Genomic DNA, 15,656 nt, shown 5'->3' with positions numbered 1-15,656 from the left:
TTTGTTTGAGTTTTGCCAGACCAATTAAGGCAAATGAGACAGGCATGGACAGCCAGTCAACTTTTATAAGTATTTAAAAAACTTCCATAGACTGTTCTATAAAATATGAATTTATGTTAACGTAATTTAGAGGTCGGGCAAGTCTGTAGGCTATGCACCTTATATAGTTAAGATTGCGCGAAGATTTCCGTCCCCCTGCCCTGTTCATGAATTATATAGCATTCCGTGTATGTGTATAGCCTATAAACATTCTGTGAATGTTCAGTTTACTTTTAGTAACCTATAACTGCTGAGTTTTCACGTTTCTAAATCGCGCGCAATTGGCGCCATCTGTTGCATGAGACTATCTCCATGGCACCTGGCATCGATGTCGAGATTCCTGTGCCAGTCAATTTTTATTGTTACAGTTTGCAAGTGCGCAGGCGCAGAGAAGGGGAGCGCGGAGCCTGCAGAACTGCGAGCGCTCTGTGGTACAAAGGACCCATAACAGTCAGGCACGGCGCAGCGTTACAATGATCTTCTCCATCCCACCGATAGATTCCCATCCCGCCTGCATCACTTTTACGACCAGCTTCCACCAAGTCCGAGAGCCTGACCGATACTGCCCGACCGCAGAATGCACGGGGGAAAAAGAGGACTGGTGGCACCACAGAACACTTTTTTGGAAAATATTGTCCGTCGCTCAAGTGGTAAGATGATCGGTTTCTTCAGATTGCAGTAGGCTACCTGATAAAGCAAAGAGGGAAAGTCTTATGATGCCTTAAGATATGTTTAAATTATCTCGCGCTTTCTTTAACTTTAATAGTGTATTTGCTCAGACAATGCGTAAAAACAAAGCTTGTATTTCTTTCTATAAAAATGGGAAATCTAATCTGATCAAAGTAAGCTTGGATATTTGCATACGACGCACGCGACTATACGTATAGTCACTTCTAGATAGGCTACTCTTCTTTAGTGACAGTTTAATAAAAACTTTATTTATAATTATATTAACTAATGTTAATGCTTAATATTAAAAAGAGCTGCAATACAGGGAAACAACCGTGAGCAAAACATGATCGCACCATTACCATAATAATAGTAATTAAACACTGTTAATAGCACATTGCCCAATTGCTTCTCAAAACATTACCTTTTTACTTTTGCTGCCCATTATCAGCAATAATGTATTGAAGCATCAGTAAGACTGAAATCTGAAAAAAAAAATTACAATTAAATTATTAAGCAATTACAAAATGTTTTCAACATTGATAAAAAATAATAATAATATGTCATAATTTTTGATGATGTCTACAACCTATATTCGGGATGAATTTCACACGGGGAAACATTTATTTGCGTCAAGTGACGCTTGTGAAAAGTGCGTGTATTTTGTGTGGAGTCTTGCCAACAGCCATTTCGTCACACGAACAACCTTTCTAGCTTTAAACCAACAATTTAAACTAGCACTTTAGGTTCATAGTGTTTGATGGGAACTTCACTATTATAAATAGTCAATTATTTTATGTTTAAGTTAAATTATGCATTACAATCACTTTTTAATAGCATGCATTTTCAGTTTTATTTATAATAATATATAATAAAAATGATTATTATAATTACTGTATTATTATTCATTTCATCCAAGTAGTCAAAGAGGGTCTAGAATCATCATGGGTTTATTTACATGTTCATTTCTCAATTGCTTATATCATTAAATTAGGTTTAATCATAGCAAAAGTTAATTTAAAGTTGATGCTGTTTTTCTTGGCTGCTTTGCAGTGGATCTTCTCATTTGTGAAGGGCTTGTCGCCTGTAGTGTGAATTGCAGTCGTTTTGTGTCACATACATTTTCCATGTGAATCTGCCACAGGACTTCACCAGCAGAGGTCACACATGATTACTGCATCACAAGCTATTAATATCCCTGCAAACAAATATACAGACTTAAAAGTTGACGGCATAAATGTGGTGTTTTTGTATATTGAGACCAGACAGTTCTGTCTGATAAACTATGCGTGTGTGTGTGTGTGTTTTCATGCGGTACCCTCAGCTCATAATACCATGCCCTGACATTTGCTGTGGGCAGCTCTCTGACCTCCAAGGGTCTCCAAATCTCCCACACACTCTTTACCAAATCTGAGGCAGAGCTTGTATCTTTTGAGAAAAAAAGCTCTACATTCTTTTTTATAAGTCCTGATCACAGTCACTGTTTTAACGAGATGCTGATGTTTGTATTCTTTGAGCTCCCCCGTCACTGTGATCATCGTTTAATGTTTAATCAATGCAGTAAGTGAAGAATTTAGAATTCCAGTTCAGATGAAGTAGTTGTTTTTGGGCATCCTCCCTGGCTCCCTCATCCCATTACTAATTCAAATATGCTGACATAATCTGAATGGCCTGGGTAATTGATTCTTGCATTTAAATTTACATTTATTTTCTTGTCAACGATTTTTAAATAAGGAAGTTCATGCATTCTGTATCTAGATGAAGGAACTCTTTTACAGGCGTCAGTTGGCGCATGTCAAAAAGAGTCAAGAAGTATATAATGCCTGTCGAGAATAAAAATGAGAGGTTGAGTGTAGATAAAAGGGAAGATAAGAGCCTCATCCTTCCCACAATTTCACCAAGGTACATTTAAAAATATATCTAAAGTCAGTGCCGATATGCTGCCAATGAGCTGCCAGCTCCCACTGAGGCTGCTGATGGTAATACAGTTTTAAAATTGTAGAGCTGATAATTATTTACAATATGATTTTGCAGCTATAATATGCCGGTGATGTGCAAGTGGTAAATAAAGGAAGTTAACACTGTGATTTTTGGAATAAATTGGAGAGAGTTTGGCAGGGACTGGATCACGGTGTAGTTGGAATCTACAGAGGTAGTCGAAGTATTTTATGTTGTCTTTATGAGGTTGATAAGGTTTCAAAAAATATTTTCCAAAAATGAGACTTGATTTGGTTTGATTTTTAAAGAGTACTACCTCCTTCATCATTTTTGTTGAAACCCCAAAACACCCCAGTCCCCAGGCTTTAAATTGCAGTTGGCTGGTTGAACGAGTCGTGAAGAGCTAAGCAATCAAAATTCTTCATTATTGTCAATTATGTAATAGCAAAAAATTATCCAATCTTTGAGCATAATTCAGTCAATTCGTCAAATCGTTCAAGCAATTTGTTTTTCATATACCTCTGTCGTCATACGCATTATGTCCACCTCAAAATAATGAAGCCTTTGACGAGTGCAGGTGTTTCTGAGGCTTTGTGTCTCTGTCCCTCATTTGTCCAGATCCTCCCTGCTCTTCTCCTTTGTTTGGGGACAGATGAGTTTTGCCAGTACACTTAGGGCAATCGAGACACACAGCTGGGGGCAAACAAAGTCAACTTTTATAAGGCTTCTTACCTTGTTAGAACAGCAAAAGCAGTGCATATTTCTCTTCAATTTTCTTATGTAAGTATTTAAACAACTGTGTTGAATTATAATGTGTTAAAGAAGCTTTTTGTAGTGTTTGGCTAATCAGTGACAGCGGGAGCTCTCACTGACTGGGGAATTAAATGATTTCACAAGTGCTTTTTGACATTGAGAAAACCCATACCTGCTGAACCAGCTTTCAAGGCTGACAATTACAAGACTAAATTGAATGTTTTGTGGTTATATGGGTTAAGTTTTTTTTTTTTTTTTTTTTTACTTTAATTTTTTTTAATTTTATTATATATTTATTTTTAATAATAATTATTTGTATTCTTTTTATTGTTCTTGTTATTTTCAGTATGCAGTTCTGTATATTTTCTCCCACTCTTGTACTCATTTATTCTCTGTCTTTTCCTACATCCTTAGAACTGTTCATTTGCGTATGGGGCTTATGTAATTATGTACCACAGCTCGTCTGAGCATGGTTGCCTCTGGCCATCCTCAGCTTGCTCTTTTGTAATGCTTGTCACAGTGTAAGGTATACATGCACACTACACTACACACTCTCAAAGAGAGAAAGACACACGTTCACGTACACGCACACACACACACACACACACACACACACACACACACACACACACACACACACACACACACACACACACACACACACACACACAGAAAAGGGACATTTACGGTTTAAAAAGAGGAGTAAAATAAATAAGCATTTATTACACACATTATATCTACATACTTCAGCAACAAACTTATGAAAGGGAAGCTGGAAGAATTGATAAAGTAGGGTTTGTTTGGTAAAATGAAACTTTTGAGAGAACAAAAAAAAAAAAAAACTTAAGAAGATCATAAGACTGGTGAAGGAAAAAGATATCCATGCAGATTAGAAAACCAAAGCAGAAAAAAAGAAAGTGCTAACCGCTGTTACCAGTTCAGAAAGCTAGTTGTGTTTTGCGTTCAATAAACCGGAGGGAACCAATATCTGATGTGTATCTAAACTGAAAATTCTTTTTGTTACATGCTTGGGATCCATAATGGCTGACATGAAATCGTTTTCACAAAGATCACAGGCGCTAAGAATGGTGTACTCCTGGTAAATATAAGTTTATCTTAATAGGATCTGTTTCTTCTTCCACTTTCCCTGTAGTCGTCCTTTCACCCAAGCAGGTGTACCAACCTGCTTACACCTAAGCAGTGCAAGAACACACGCAATGCAATAGCATCACATACACAGAAAAATCAGAATGCATTATGTTAATGGATCCAAAAATAGAAGAATGTACTCTTGTTTAATGGCATTACTCCTCACTGCAGTGACCGCCAGGAGTAGCATGCAGATGAGTTCTGGAGAAGACACTTTGCACCTCCTAATGGCAGCTGTACTTGGTGAATTGTTTTACGGTCTCCAATTGGCCCACCATCTTCTTTTAGAAAACTGGTAGAACATCTCTGACAGCTCCCTCAGAAAGTACAGACTGCTCTGGGTTTTCTTCTACAGCCTCGCTAGGCTGTCAGTCCAGTCTGCTGTTCGATGGATTTTCTACGTATTTGTGGCTTTGTACCGTCCCAATTTGTACATTCTGAATGGTTGCTGTATGAAATCACCACCAACTCCACTGTCTCACTTAAGTTTAACTGCAGGTTGTTTTCCATGAGAAAATTCTGTCATTATTTACTCGCCAAACCCCAGCAGAATGCCATTACAAACTTTCTTCCGGGGGAGGACAAAATTCGATTTGTAGAAAGTGTTTAGATTAGAATATACCCAATATAAATAAATGGGGACTAAATCTATCTAGACCCAAAAAGAACAAAAAGTGCCATAAAACACCATAAAATATGTAAAACTCATTTGCAGTCACGTCCAATTCAATATTATCGCACTAACACGTTAAAAGTTTTATTATTATTTTTTAAAGAAAAAAAAAAGAACAATGCGGCTCACTACATTACCATTCAAATCTTTGGGATAGATAATATTTTTTTAAAATGATCTTTCTTTTTTCTCAACATGCTGCAATCATTTGACCAAAAATACAGTAAAAACAGTAATGTTTTGAAATATTATTTTAATTTAAAATAACTTTTTTATTTTATATTTTATTATATTGAATATATTTTCAAATAATTTAATCTTGTGATGGAATTTTCCCAGCTGAATTTTCAACATATTTACTCCAGTCTTCAGTCTCACATGATCCAGAAATCATGCTCAAGAAACATTTATAATTATGTTGAAAACATTGTGTAATTGCTTAATATTCTTTTATATAAATTGTGATACTGTTTTTTTAGAATTCCGTGGGGAATAGAAAGTTCATAAGAACAGCATTTATTTGAAATAGAAAGTCTTCACTGTGACTGTTGCTCAATTTAATAAATCTTTGCTTAATAAAATATCTTACTGTAGTGTATGTCGCGTAAAACACACTGTACATTAGGCTCAAAAACTGCCACCAATTGGTAAAGCAGTGAATGATTCATGAGACTGGGGTTCTCCACCTTTAGCTTGATTCTAAGTCAGCTTGGCTAGATGTATTTATAGTTAAACATTATAAAATGGCCATTTGTGAAACTGAGATAAACTTGTGAAAATTGTGTATTATAAAAAATGACATATTAGCCCTCAGGAATTCTCAAAGTTAATCAGACCTGGCCTGAACCTTCCCTATTGGAATTCCTAAGTGTACGCTTGAGATTAAATTGACAACGATCCTCAAAGCCGTTTGCTTAAGGCAGGACCTTAGGTCGGAGATTGGCAGTGGTTATTTCCTAATGCACACGCCGTGGACATCTCTCTTCTTGCTGGAAGTAATGGAGTCAAATGCTGACACACACAAAGTGTCACACCGTAATTGAATAGAGAATTATAGAGGGATAAAGAATGACAGCGAGAGGCGATGGAGCCAGAGAAAAGGTCACAAATTGTCTCAAAGCAGAGAGTCTATCGCACAGCGTTTAATAATCAGTGCAATTTATAAGTCTGCTACCCTCTTTTGTCGAACTTAAAAGTTTTGAATCTGAATCATGGCCTGTCTTTCTAGTTAGAACACTGCATTCCAAATGTCAAAGAATAACATTTTCTATAGCATGCATTTTAGTCACAAATGCTAAGGAATGTGAATGACTTTGGATACATAAAAACACGTGCGAGACCAATAATATTTCCCTCAAATGTTGTTGCTATAGCCTTAGAGAGTCGTTTAAACAAACAGCTTCATTTTGAAAAATATTGCTGACTTGGACATTCCCAGCATGCATTCCAGTAGGAATAAACTGTGTGGATTGCATTATGATGCATCGTTTTGTCTTTAGCTGACATTATGCTGTTGAGGTGTATTGATTGTCAGCATTATTTTAGTCTTGCGTATAGTCATACGTTTGACCTGTGGCATAAGATCAGGACCTGATCCAACTTTTTGCTGTGTCCGAAATCACATACTGAGTAGTAGGTACTAAATTTGGTTTCAAACTTACTTTGCGACCGTTAAAAAAGTATGTTTTATATAGTATGAATGTGTGTAGTATGAATTTAATTCGGATTTACTACATCCGCCATGCATGTTGTCATTGTCTTGCGACTTGTGGCATCTGTCGAGTTGCTTCACCTCACCTTCACAAATCCTCCCACATGGCCTCATGGGATTTTTAAAGCGCTCATCGAATGCGCACTTCAGAATCTCTCCGGAAGTGGTAGGTCATACTATGAATTCGGACATACTACTCAACTCACATACTGTTTTTCACCTACTATATAGCATGGATGTTGGCATATTCGGACACAGCGAAGAACTTCCAACTTCAGGAGGAAGTGACTGTCTGATTGACATTTAAAGTGACCAACCAATAAGGGGTGGCTTTAAAGGACAAGTTCGGTATTTTACACTTAAAGCCCTGGTTTCAGATAGTTTCTGATGAAATAGAACGGTTAAGATTGAAATTTGGACACATGCTCCTGGCCCGAGAATTTTCGGTTTCTGTGGTAGCAAGAAAGTTGACAGTCAATCAGATTATAACTTGCTACCGTTATTGATGTTTGTGTGCGTTTTTTTAATGCAGTTTTTACGTGCATCTAAACGTAACTATTTCATATAACATTAATAAATATTTGCCTTGATATTCTCTTCCTCAGTTTTTAATTTCCGTCATACACATAATTGACTAAATTTTAAAATATGAACACTAAATTTGTTTCTGAAATGTATAAGTCATCCAGTGCAAAAAGGCTTAACATAGTTGAAAACGCATCACATTTCTCAGCATTGATGTATAACTGTTCCCTATTTCTTTTTATAGTGCATTTTATTATGTTGCATTTACATGTGTTGTGCAAAAAAAGATGCAGCTGTTTCATGAGTTTGTGTGAGTGGGCAAGTAAAGCGGAAAGAAAATGATATGTACATATGTAAATGTGGCCATGTGAGTGCTGATATGAGATGTTTTTCCTGTAAACACTGCTGTGGAATTGTAGGAGCAACCTAGCAGCTGTCTGTTGGCCTCCCACGTGGGGTTGGCACGCACATCACTAAGTCTTTCATCGCTGTCAATATACCTCTTATTCACCATTTACACAACAAGCTTTCGGCAGCATCCCATATTACACATAAAGTGCTGATGGACTGCCGTAGGCTTCACGTGGATCTGGAAGTGTAATCAATGTGTATGTTACAACCACTTGGGCTATTTAAGGTCTGAATCAGCTGACATGAGCTGCTCTTAAAAACAACAAGACTAATTCAATAGAGACACAGGTAAACCTAAGTGTTCACTTGCCTCGAGTGAGATTATAAAGATTAAAGTCTTTCTAGCCTCAATATTCCATTGATTTTACATGCCGCCAGACAAAACAGCTGTGCCCTCTTTTGGCCTGTGAAATGGATGCTCTTTTTGCCTTGAGGTGTCTGGATGTGTGCAGTCTGTGTATTGCATTGCTTTATATAGCGCGGTTCAATTGTTTCAATTGTCTTTGTCCATATAATTTTAATTATAAATAAATAATTTTCATAATAAAAAAATGTATTACACATTTTTTTCAGCCAGTGTGGTTTGGTTAACAAAGAATGAAATAAAAACTACATGAAAATAAAAATACAAAATAAATGGAAAAAAACTTTAACTAAAATAATTTTTTAAATGGCCAAAAATTATTTTACGCTTTAGTTTTTGATAACTAAATGAATCAATGATAACTCTTGCCGTGCTAGAACGAGACCAATATCATTGTGAAGTCGCATATACGACTTCATATCTTCCTTCATATCTTCCTCTTCTTTAATGCTGCCTAACGCTCGTTAGGCAGCATTAAAGAAGAAGACGTTTTTGATATATAGTATATTATAAAGCTTGAATCCTTTCAAATCTACTGCATTAAACATACCACTATAACAGTAGAGTGTCCTAAGAAATTTAATTTTACAATTTTGACTTAAATTTACTTTGGCAGTCACACTATAACCAAAATAAAAGATAGAAAGCTCTGAAAAAAATAAAACCAACATTGACAGATTGAAAACTTGTCCATAAGGGGTCGTGGTCATGGATAAAGTATGAGATCGGAAGAAAAAATATAATTTCTTTGCTTTTGCTTTCTCTCAAACTTTTGTGTTCCCAGATAAACCTTGAATTCGCTCACAAAAGCATTTACTGCAAAAGTTGTGTGAGCCAGTGTTGTTTTGTACCATTGAGATATCACTATAGTGGTTATTAATATTTTGAATTAATTTTTATTTTCCATTTGCAGTTAAGTTTTTGTTAAAGTTTTTGTCATTTTGGTGAGCTTTTGTCATTTTTATTAGTTTTTTTTAATAGTTTTAGTTTCTGTTGCAAATGAATGCAAAGTTTCTTGGGAGAACGCAACACTTTGCAGGCACAAAAGCACTTGAAATCAGTGGTGTGAAGTATCTGAGTAAATGTAATACTGCATATTTTTGTATCTTTTTGTCTACTTTGAAATACAAAATAACATACACCGTAAAAAAAAAAATTAAGCTTGAACAACAACAAAAATCTTAGTACTAATTTCCCATAGCTTTTTCTTGTTGACTCAACTTTTTTAAATAACAGTTATACGAACTGAAAATAAGTTGTCTGTGATATAAAAAAAGTTAAGTTGAGTCAACTTGACATAATTTGTTTTCTGGAGAGGTGCAACTATTCTGTAACAAATCCATTGTAGTTAAGCCAATTCAACATTTTTTGTCTATTGGAAATCATTTGGTCATCACGATTTTGGATTTTGGTTTAACAAAACACATAATTTGTTGCTAAGAAAAACTTTTTCAACAGTCATTTCAACTTTTTTCAAGTTGTGTTTTTTACAGTGATGTGGATGTTTGCTGAACCAACACAACAAAATCAGTCAATTCAACTTTTTTCAAGTTGTGTTTTTTACAGTGTACAATGCATGTACACATTTACGAAAACTAAAATAAATGAAAAATAATTAAAATATATATATAAATAATCAAAACTGTTATGACTCCCATTGCAACACCAGTTCAGTCAGCCTAACAGTCATTCTTCGCAAAGACTATCTTTTATTATTGTTATGCTGTGGAAGTGACTGATCCACTCGCCTGAACTCCATTTCTATATTCGTTATTAATGCTTGACTTAGTCTGAACGTGCTGTCTTGGCTGAGAATATGATATATCATCAGTGACAGAGCATTACATGATTATCATATCACCGAGCCCTGATCTGCAAACAGGATCTGGGTCTCTTGCATCCTCAGGGAGTACAGTACTTCCTCGCAATTGGCCCCTGATCCAAGGGCAGGGGCCATGGCGTGGAGACCGCTGTAATGAGTCTCCACTCTCCTTCCTCAAGGGGACAGCACTTCACTTTATCCTTTCCGCTTCTCCTTTCAGCTGGTCCTGCGGAGGCAAACTGAAAGAAGAGGAGGAGGAGGAGGAGGAGGAGGAGGAGGAGGAGGAGAGATAATGGAGACTATTCAATGGAGGAGAGAAGCAGCCACTTTTTTTTAAATGGCTGTGTCAAATGCCACGTTGCCCCCCCCCCCCCCCTCTCTCTCTCTCCTCCTCAGGGGGGGACTGCATGTGTCCAGAGAGAACTGTAGCTCTGCCGCAGTATAAAAGCCTTGTGTGTATGTGTGAGCCAAGGTGATTCTGTTTGTGGGTGTCTTTATTTGTGAAAGGATTTGTATTGTCACAGACATTTCTGTAACAATTTGTGTCCTGATTTGTGCTGTAATGTCTTCTTTGCCTGGCTATTTTTATACCCGCGTTGGGAGGCTGAAGTCAGCTGGCTTTAGCCTCACTAAAACGCTAATGAAGTCTAGAGAGGATGACTTAGTCTCTTTAATGGCATAGTCTCACAGGAGCAGGTTCAGGTCTTTCTTTGACCCACTATGGCCAGACCACCTTGCATCAATTACATTGATGTCAAGACTGCATTGCGATTCAATTTGTCAAATGAAAGAATGAACTAATTAAGGCTGTTTCCACAAATTAAGTCCAAAATAGGACTTGATAACTCAAGTCTTTTTTTTTCTTTTCAGCAAAGTGCTATTGAAAGGTGAGAGCTTAAAGGAGTCTGTCCACCTCAGGCGATTGATATTTATTTTATCCTGTTTATTTTGCAGTCACACAAAAACTACAAATGTAGTTTAAAACCATAATTTGTTAAATAGGTTAATTTAGCAGATTTAACCACCACATGTTAGTTTGTAGTTAGTATATTTAGTTTTTTATATATATATATAAATAAAAGAAAATATATGTATACTACTGTTCAAAGGATAGGGACCAGTAACTTAAAAAATAAATTAATACTTTTATTCAGCAAGGGTGCAATAGAACTGATCAAAAGTGACAGTAAAGCATTTTATAATGATACAAATATTTCTATTTCAAATACTGTATATGCTGTTATTAAAAAAATCATGTTCATCAAATAATTCTGGGGGAAAAGGCATCACAGTTTCCACAATTTTTTTTTAGCAGCACAACTGTTTTCAACATTAATAATAATACGTTTCTTGAGCAGCAAATCGACATATACTGATTTCTGAAGGATCATGTGAAGAATCATCTTTTAAAAATGTAATAAAATAGAAAACAGTCAAAATTGTCATAACATTACTGTTCTTACATAGCCTGGGTTTCCCCAGACTGCCTTTGCGCAGCGCGATTTTATTCTCGCTGAAAGGCAGTCTGGAAACCATGGACCTGATTTTCGCCTCGTTTAGGGAACCAATCACAGAACGGGGAGGGAGCAGCAAGACGATGACGACATCTTTGCGACACAACTAAGCAGTTTGTTTATATCTATGGAGTCAACATGGCAGCAGACGTGAAGCTACCTTTTGATGCAGCCTTAGATATTGTTCTAAGTAGTTTAGATCGCAATTTTATTTAGAAAAAAGAGCAGCGTTTGGCGTTAAACCATTTCTCTACATACGTCATCTGGTATAATGGAAACGATTGGCTATGAGCTACGTACAGGCGCATTTGATAGATATTCTTAGCACCCAATAAACGGCGCCGGCGCATTCGTAAACCACGCCTCAAATACGAGAAAATGCACATGTGGTTCCCAGACCCAAGTCTCAACGAGAATTGGGTCTGGCGTTAGCCAGGCTAGTTCTTACAATTATTTTTATTAAATAAATGCAGCCATGATGAACATAAGATAATTCTTTAAAAAAAATACATGAACCACAGTCACAACATCTACCAGCAGGGGGCTAATAGTGTCATAGGTCCCAACTATGCAGAAATTCTATTTTTTTCTTAAAAATTATGATTATGAGAGTTTAGGCTTTCAAGAAAGCATCTACAAATGACTAATTTAAAGGTACAAAACTGTTTTTGTTGTTCAAAATTAATTTCTGTCTTATCCTGAATCACTACGGTACGCCTATAATAAGTGTTTATATTTTTACTATTTTAGACTGGTTAGAGTAGCCCAGTACCTGCGTGACTCGTCATAGACATAATCAGAGAGAAGTAGCTCCGGCTACAATGCTACACATGCAGTTTTCTTTATTACCTGCTAGAGCGGCAAGATTTACATAGTGTACCTTTAAGATCTGTTAAACCATTGCACTGGTCTCAAACCCAGTTCCTGGAGGGCCACAGCTCAACACAGTTTTGCTCCATCCATAATTAAACACATCTGATCCAGCTAATCAAGGTCTTCAGGATTACTAAGCTTCCACGCAGGTATTAGTTGGAGCTGGTTGGAGCTAAACCAGTTTAGCATTGGAGTTTGAGACCACTGATTTAAAGTGTTTTTAATTCCATTCATTCCATAAAGCTGGTTTAACTGAAGTGCAATAACAACCAGGACACAAGCTGGTTTTTAACTGGAGACATGAATCTCTGAACCATCTATTAAGATAATAATATGAACACTAAATATACATACTGTAATAGTTATTTAGGCACCGTAATAAATGTGTCCTTCTGCCTTCTCTTTTCATTTTTCAATGCAGAGACAAGTTTCTTGTTGGGGAATGCGCAAATCGTGGAGTGGCCTATAGTTTACAGTAATGACGGATTCTGCAAGCTCTCTGGTTACCACAGGGCAGAGGTCATGCAGAAGAGTAGCACCTGCAGGTGAGTCCCTCTCCCACCTGTCTACTTTTAACCTGTCTTTATTCTTTAGTCAAGGACAGACAGTTAAAGATTTATATCCGCAAGGCATGCAGGATTCAAAAACGCACGCAAAGTGTGCATGATAACTAAATTATGTGTTTTTACAGAATTACATTATTTTGAATAAGGTAAGGAAGCCTCACACTTTTCCAGAGAGATTATGTCTGGATACCTGAAGCTAAATCTATTAAACTGATGCAGTGCAGAATGTGAAGTAGTGGAAAGACAGGAAGGACAGAGTTTGATGGTTTTGTTTTGTTGATTTACTTCACAAGTGAGTACTAACCTCTCTATCCCTGCCAGTTTCACTCATCACAGGAGTGAGGATGTTACTCGAATGATTTGGTGAAGTGTTAGAGACAGAAGTGTCATTTTCTCACTCTGCTTGAGTTAGCAATGCTGCTACAGCCTACTTCTCACATCAGTTGAGCTGCGTTAAGCCATAGTAGAATCTGCTTGCGCCATTTAGCCACTCAGAGAGTGCATTTCTCCTGAGCCATCACTGAACACCTTGTTAGCGCTAAATAAGCTCAGTGAGGTGCCAATCATCGGAGCAGAAATAGAAAGACCAACTACAGTGATTTGGCTCTGCCTACATGCAGTGATATGGATCTGCCTACAGACTGTGATATGACTCCAGATAGACTCAAGGATTCAAGGGGAATTTTAGAGGTAGAATTGGCACAAGCCTTTGTCAGCTAAAGCAATAAGGGTGAAGATTTGATACTAAAAATCTTTGAGTTGCTTATAGCCACAAATCTCAAATGCACCCTAAATCTCTGTATTTTTGGTTTTATGGAAGCTGAAGTGATAATAAGATCCAAAGCAAATCTTTTAAAGGAAATTTCTTGGGAATTCCGTGCATGCTAAAGAAGTTGCAAAGTCTTCCAGTCCTGATTGTAGTAATTTGCTAAAGTCACCACATTTTGGTAAAACAAATGTGAGTTTAATGTTTTATATAATATATATCATGAAAATGATCCACCCCACATTCTCACATGTTGGCATTTAATGCAATTTAGTATGTATTCAAAATTATACAATAAACATAAATATCAGTGAAAAGTTCAATTGGAAAATGTTTGTGTGTGTGTGTATTTCTCCCTTTAATGACATCATTTCCTTATTTGAAAAGCAAGAATTTGAAGGATTTTTTAGGATTTTTTCCCTATAACCGATCGTATTTTTTTCAGGCTAAAATCATATGCCAGATTTTATATGCTAGATCATATGCTAGCAGAGGTGGACAAAGTACACAATTTCCTTACTTGAGTAAAAGTACAGATACTACTGGTCAAATATTACTCCGTTACAAGTAAAAGTTGTAAAGACCGATTTTTACTTAAGTAAAAGTACAGAAGTACGGTACTCGTTTTTAAAAGTACTTAAGTATAAAAGTAAATATCAATGTTTTATTATTGTTGGATTGTTGCATGTAATACTTACAGTACCTTATGCCTCTGAATCTATGCCTGCCTACCTCATATCAATATCACATTTATTTCTAGAACACAGTTCCAGTAGTGGGATTGAATGTGAGATTGAATAAGTGTACTCAATAACGTTCACAATGGTTCCGGACACCCAAAGGGTGTCCCCTCAAATATTGCCCTATAAAGTTTTTTTGGCTTTTAGAATGAATATTATAGTCTTACTGTTATCTATAAGCTATAGTGTGCTCCAAAACAATGGCAAAATTCGCATTTAGAAGATCAAACCCAATGTTGAAAATGAAAATCAGGTTGATGTCAGAATCCAACGTCAGTCGAGTTCTGACGTCAACCCGACTTTCATTTCCAACCAAAATGCAACCCCTGCAAACAAAATCATCCATGACGTTACTACTTTCTACTCAAGGACCTTGACAGAAATGTAGTGGAGTAAAAAGTATTATTTTTGTCTTTCAAATGTAGTAAAGTTAAAGTAAAAAGTTTCCAAAAAAATAATAATACTCAAGTAAAGTACAGATACTCAAAAAGTGTACTTAAGTACAGTACTCAAGTAAATGTACTTTGTTACTGTCCACCTCTGTATGCTAGATATGCTAGATCATATGCTAAAATCAAAATGCTAGATTTTTAAATATGATTTCAGACTTTTAAACTCCACTTTTCACAGACAACTTATTCACAAAATTTGCAAGAACTTTAAACCCATACCTTGTTTTTGCTGCTGTTTGAAACTTGTCTGAACAAGGGCTTCGTATCTACTGTTTGACCAGCCTCCATAAGTTAAATAGAGCGGCTGCAGTAAGTGACAGCCCGTGTCATCAGCCACTCCCCTTGTGCACACTCTGTGAATTAACTGACAGTGAAAGACAAGGTAGAGTTTATCGAGCGGATGTGTGTGCCACACAGGTGTGTGCGCTCCCCTAACTCTCTTTTTCTGCTTTCTTTGTCTCGCTCATTTTCATCACCTGCTTCTCCCTTTCCCACCCACTTTTCCCACTCTCACAATCTTTTTTTTGACTTGTATTCTTATGTCTCTCTGTCCCTCCGGCAGTTTCATGTACGGCGAGCTGACAGACAAGAAGACAATAGACAAAGTCAGACAGACCTTCGATAACTATGAATCCAATTGCTTTGAAGTGCTGCTGTATAAGAAGAACAGTGAGTATTCCCAGCTATGATT

General features: G+C 36.6%; 1 protein-coding gene across 4 annotated transcripts in view; it reads left to right on the top strand.

Annotated features, from left to right (window-relative positions):
* kcnh5a (potassium voltage-gated channel, subfamily H (eag-related), member 5a) overlaps nt 1-15,656 on the top strand; it is a 139,158-nt gene that overhangs the window by 22,798 nt on the left and 100,704 nt on the right. For 2 of the 4 annotated variants that reach the window (XM_079639699.1, XM_079639698.1), the window contains 2 exons: nt 12,863-12,986; nt 15,528-15,634. In XM_079639699.1, the coding sequence (XP_079495825.1) occupies nt 12,964-12,986; nt 15,528-15,634 (130 nt within the window). In that variant the 5' untranslated portion in view covers nt 12,863-12,963. Of the gene's footprint in view, nt 1-555; nt 690-12,862; nt 12,987-15,527; nt 15,635-15,656 lie in introns of those variants that run through there. The other 2 variants (XM_079639696.1, XM_079639697.1) reach the window with 2 other exon arrangements.

This window comes from Phoxinus phoxinus (assembly GCF_949152265.1).
Source record: "Phoxinus phoxinus genome assembly, chromosome: 16".
Classification (NCBI taxonomy): Eukaryota; Metazoa; Chordata; class Actinopteri; order Cypriniformes; family Leuciscidae; genus Phoxinus; species Phoxinus phoxinus.
Note: the sequence above shows the minus strand (reverse complement) of the source record. Positions and strands in the feature narration are given on the sequence as shown.